Below are 5,507 nucleotides of genomic sequence, written 5' to 3'. Positions count from 1 at the left end.
TTTTACCCATCATCAGATGGTTCTTGTGTGATACCTGGCCATCATTTGGGACTGAACCAGCTGATATTAACTTGCACTGACAAGGGGCAGACTTGTTTTCTAATTACTGAGAGAGTTCAGCTGGTGTCTTGTCTTTCCATGCCTTTTTACACCTCCCTTTCTTCATGTGTTCAACACTTTTTCCCTGTGCCATTCCACATTATTACAAATAACTTCATTTCTGGACATTTATGGTTTGATTTCTTTGTATGTATGGATCACTTGGGTTGTTACCAACATCTGGTGAAAATTTCATGTCATTAGCACCTCTAGTAAAATATTTACTGAGAAAAATGGTGACGTGTTCAATACTTATTTTACCCGCTGYATGTGCTTATAACACAAACATCCCAACACTTTAGAGCAGRGCTGTGTGACTTCACGTGTGTTGTGTCTGGAAGAGACTGCATCTTTTTATCCTAAACGAGGTTCCAGAAGGAGTCCAGAAAGAAGCTAATCTTCCAGACACACCCTGGCCCAAACCACCGGCAGAGCCCGAGTTGTGAGGAAGAGGGAGAGGAGGAGAAGAGGAGGAGGAGGTTCGGGTCAGAGAGGAGCAGAGGAAACTTTCCGAGGAATGCTGAGCTCAGACTTCACGTTAAGCCGGTCCATGAGCGGCAGGCTGTCAGCAGCAGAACCAGGACCAGACAGGCAGACAGGTGAGGGGACGAGGATGTAGCACACCTGCAGAGAGAGCTGCGGGTCGCGCGACGCAACAGAGAGCGAGGAAAGCAGTTTTGGATTTAATGCACGTGCAGCTCCTCACGAGGGATGAGTTGGCTCCTGTTGTTGGTTCTGACAGCAGCTGGGATTCAACAGGTGGGCTGCCCCAAACATACATTAGTTTTTTTTATTTTTATAGAAACCTTGTTTTTGTTATTATTTGTAAAATTCTTGTCTGYCATCAATAGGTTATATGCATGCATAMCTTTTTAATCAGCTGAGGCTTTGTTTGTTAGAAAACTTTTTATATTTTAATATAATATTTTTTACCTCATTTGTTCACATCCATACGTATATTAGTCTCTAATCTCTCTTAAGAGAGATTTATTTTTATCTTCAAACTTCCGAAGCAGGGTGCTGCTGTCAGGTTTTACCTGGTTCTGTTTGTTGGACTTTAGTGCCACCTTGTGGTTATTTGGAGAAACGCATCTGAAATCTGAGCTGTATCTGTTTTGAATGATTATGTGATTCATTATTTTGGCTGACAAAATAGTGGGAAATTTCTTTGACCAAATTGAGATAATTAAATAAAATAAATCTATATAATTCACGTTTTTTGTTGCAAATATCTAAATTTATATCTGTAAATCTCAAAGTTGTTTGTGCTTTTTTATTTTTCAATAATCTTGAAAAAAATAATCTCAGGTTGTTGTTTTTTTTCCCCCTATCACTTCATGCCAGGGATTGTTCATTTCTCATATATAACTATGCAAACTTCAGTCACCAAATTGTAAATGATAAATAATTAAGGACTGATGAGCAAATGAAGCCTTACCAGAGGTTTTTATTATTAACTTGTGAGTCATCCGCCTCCCTCTGATCTGCTCTCTTTCTCAGAGTAATCGTTTCAAGCTGAGCATGTTTTGGTATCACTCTCTGCTCTGTAAATGAKCCACATGGCTTCCAGCTAAATGAACTCTTCTGAGGGTCAGCTTAGTGGCACCGCTCTGATTAAAACTAATTTATCAGCATTAGCTTTCGACATCATTCAGAGTTGTCATTAATGTTTCCACCAAAGGGAGAAGAAGCTTAGAACAATCGACTGAGGCTTTGCCGCGCTCAAAAGATGATTGAAAATGTTTTCTCACAATTAGCTCTGGATTGATCGAGCATGTTTGCCTTTAATTGGGGAAAATCTCAATATCTGAATGAGTTCAAGACTTTACAAGAAATATTGAACCCAAAATCAAATGTGCCGCTTCGTGTCTGGACTTTGTCGCACTTTACAGCTACCATCTTTTGAACATTCACCATTTATGATGTACTGMAAAGCTGATGTTTAATGTATTAAAATGAAAGGAAATCTTAGTCACTGAATGGTTACCCACAGACCCATTTCTGGTGTTTTTGTCCTCAAAACAACCTTTTAGTTTGTTATTTGCACCATTAAGTTAARAAGACCAAAAGACTTGGGCTGCTAACGCTCCTCAAGTGACCCGTTTCAAGTGCAAACATCTGGTTTTAGGAGCTGCAAACCTCGACACAGTCTGAGCTTGGCAACTCTCTGCAGCCTGGGAGCAAAGAAACATGCCGAAATTAAGAATCATCAATGGGATTTTGCAACTGTTCAGCCTGTTTTTACCCCTGTTACATACAGGCCAAACTAGCCCCTGACATTAATTTAATAGGATTTTCTCAGCTGTGTGTTTAATTCACTTTTATAGCCTTATTTAATTTGTTGCACAGCTTGACTGAATATTAGTGATTGTGTTGGCAATGAAGCAACCACGTAGGGATTTGAGACTTCTCAGATCAAATACAGACCATGGCAATACCAGGATTAAAGATAATTGAAGTGCTGCTTATTACAATGAGTCAGATATCTTTTTAAGAGATTGAACTTGAACAGTAAATCAGAAGCTGCAGAAGTTACAGGCTGGTGTCACATTTGATTCATAAATAAACAGGGAAGTGCACTCGGCCATATAGTCAAAATGGTTATTTTGGTGAAATATCCAGATCAGAAACTACACAGTGTGGTTAAAATATAAGTCTACTCTTTCTTTCTCCAGGCCTCCTCCCTGAATTCCACTGCCATGCCGCCAGCCGAGACCGCCTCCTCGCCGACCGCAGAGCCGCTCAGCCGCACGCGCTACTGCAAGTGGCCCTGCGAGTGTCCCGAGGCGCCCCCCAAGTGTCCGCCGGGCGTCAGCCTCCTCATGGACGGCTGCGACTGCTGCAGGGCCTGCGCCCGGCAGGTGGGCGAAGAATGCAACGAGGCCGACACGTGCGACTACCACAAGGGACTGTACTGCGACTACAGCTCGGACAAGCCTAGGTACGAAAAAGGAGTGTGTGCATGTAAGTGTCACTGAAGCAAACATCAGAGATTTACACATTTAGGATGTTTTTTCTCTGTTTGGGGTGTTGCATGTTGCAGTTTTCAGTTAAAACAAGATATGTGTTGAACATTATGGGGAGCTAAATGTAGAATAAGATGTTTAAATATGTCACTGACACATTTTCATTATTTAGCTCACTTTCTGAGTGAAGAAGAAAAAATTTCATTAACATTTTATAGTTATTAAACTGTTCATACATTACTGTTACTAAAAGTTAAACCTAAATGTTAAACTCTGAATCTAAATGTAAAAGTTAAATCTTAAATGTTGTGGCTAAATGTTATAGTTATATTTAGGTACTGTATTTTGGAATGGAACACAGCTTTTGCCATTGGTCGGTGGCTTTTGTTGTGACATCATCATCCTGAGACAAAAGCARCTGMTAACACTGCTAACTCTGCTAGCTCTTCCTTATAAGATGTCAAATCCCAGGTACCATCCAAAATGTTTTCAATTAACACATTTTGAAATAAAATTTAAATGCTATCTTCAGCAGCATTAGCAGCTGAAGATAGCTGGCGCCAACATCAAAGGCTGTGCACCATWATGAAATTCCTAAATGTGCACTTTAGCACTTAGCTCTAGATTTTAACATTAAGATTTATATGTTTAGATTTTTTAAAATTAAGCCCTAGATATAATATTTAACATTCAAAATCAACATTTAGTAAAAGTTATCTAAATGRGTCTACATCTACTCTCCAACCAATCTTGTGGTCATAATTCAGCACACATCAGGTTAAAGGTACAAAAACTTAAACATGAATCACATTATAAAATATCTACATGAACAAAAACAGTTTCAGTTATGAGGACTGAGGTACTATTTGTGATGGTTTTGTAGAGTACTGTAACACAAAAGTTTTCTATTATTTGCTTTACACCACATACACCAATCAGTTAAATTATGACCTCTGTTTTGCTGGAAAAGCCTGTATCTTAGGCTTCACACGGATATTACKTTGACATTTTCCACAAAACTGAACAGTTTTTGAAAAAGACAGGGTTTTCCTGTATGGGGGGCCACGGTAGCTTGGTGGTCAGTGCTGCAGTCTGCAAACCTGTGGCTGCAGGTTTGAGCCCAGGTTGCATAAGGAAGCCAAATCTTTCAYGCCTTTTGCCTCAGTGTGGCATCCCTGCAGGAGGGAGCAGCCAGAAACAGAATAACATGGTTTTGCTGTAAATTGCAACAACACACCCCTACAATGGAAAGCAGTTAACATTAGACATGTCAGTGAGTTTAACCTCCTACAACACAATCTGYTTGTATTATCACATGAAAATTCAGCAGCAGTGCACGTCTCCATAAAGAGTTTTCTTGTCGTTTCTCTCTCTCAGATATGGTGGGAACTGGCTGCGAGCATGACGGTGTGATCTACCGCAATGGTCAGAGCTTCCAGCCCAGCTGCAAATACCAGTGCGTGTGCGTGAACGGCGCCATCGGCTGCGTGGCGCTGTGCACGGAGTCGCAGCCCCCCAGGGTGTGGTGCCAGAATCCGCGTCGGGTCAAAGTCCGGGGCCAGTGCTGCGAGCAGTGGATCTGCGAAGAGCCCAAGAGGGGGCGCAAGACGGCGCCRCGACATGCAGTGGAGGGTAGGTCGCTCTGAATTGTCTGTTTATACCCAGACCTCTTACTGACATGATGCCAAATTACACAACAAGCTCCTTCGGCTGTTTCTYACTGCTTACTTTTACAGCTACACTCAAAAACAGATGTGTTGGATTTACTTAACCAAGTTTTGTCARCTGGTTCCGCTCAAATGATTAAAACATAAAGCAATTTTCACATGTACTTTTAACGTAAATGTGAAGCTTTATATTTACTCAACTCAGTTGAGTGGAACAAGTTGACAAAACTCAAGTCCAACACATCTGTTTTTGAGTGGATTTGTTGCAGCTCTCAGGTTTTTACTTGTGAGCTGTGTCGCTTCCATCAAAATAGCAATTAAAACAAAAATGCTAAAATATATTAGTTTTAAAATTTCTGTTTATTGAGTTTTATTGTGAATAAAATATGGATTTATGTGCTTTGCAAGTCATTGCATTCTGTTTTTATTTGCATTTCACCCAGCGTCCCAACTTTTTCACATATGGTTTTGTGTGTGTTATTGTTTTTTTAAGTCACTGCCAGCTGAATTTGATCTACATCATCAACAAAAATGTTTGACATGGTAGGAAAGAACTAAAAGCTAATAATGCAACAGAATAAATCAGTAAAGTATTTAAAAACAAAGTTTGCTCCAGTTACAAAATAGGTGTTAATTTGTCTGCAAAAGGGATTGAATTCACAAAGTAAAAGAGAAGCAGCTGTGTTTGACTTTGGCTCTCACAATAAACATGAGCTGTGTGTGTGTGTGTGTGTGTGTGTGTGTGTGTGTGTGTGTGTGTGTGTGTGTGTGTGTG

The 5,507-nt window shown here is 40.3% G+C and overlaps 1 protein-coding gene across 2 annotated transcripts in view; it reads left to right on the top strand.

The window, feature by feature from the left end:
* Positions 1 to 509: 509 nt before the first annotated feature.
* The window catches only part of ccn4a (cellular communication network factor 4a), a 7,708-nt gene continuing 2,710 nt past the window's right edge, over positions 510 to 5,507 (top strand). Inside the window, exons 1-3 of one of the 2 annotated variants that reach the window (XM_014005657.1) lie at positions 510 to 858; positions 2,775 to 3,063; positions 4,443 to 4,697. In XM_014005657.1, coding sequence (XP_013861111.1) covers positions 811 to 858; positions 2,775 to 3,063; positions 4,443 to 4,697 — 592 coding nt within the window. In that variant the 5' untranslated portion in view covers positions 510 to 810. The remainder of the gene's footprint in view (positions 859 to 2,774; positions 3,064 to 4,442; positions 4,698 to 5,507) is intronic. The other variant, XM_014005656.1, reaches the window with a different exon arrangement.

Source organism: Austrofundulus limnaeus, unplaced genomic scaffold (assembly GCF_001266775.1).
Source record: "Austrofundulus limnaeus strain Quisiro unplaced genomic scaffold, Austrofundulus_limnaeus-1.0 Scaffold32, whole genome shotgun sequence".
In the NCBI taxonomy this organism is placed as follows: Eukaryota; Metazoa; Chordata; class Actinopteri; order Cyprinodontiformes; family Rivulidae; genus Austrofundulus; species Austrofundulus limnaeus.
This window is presented reverse-complemented; position numbering and strand designations above follow the sequence as displayed.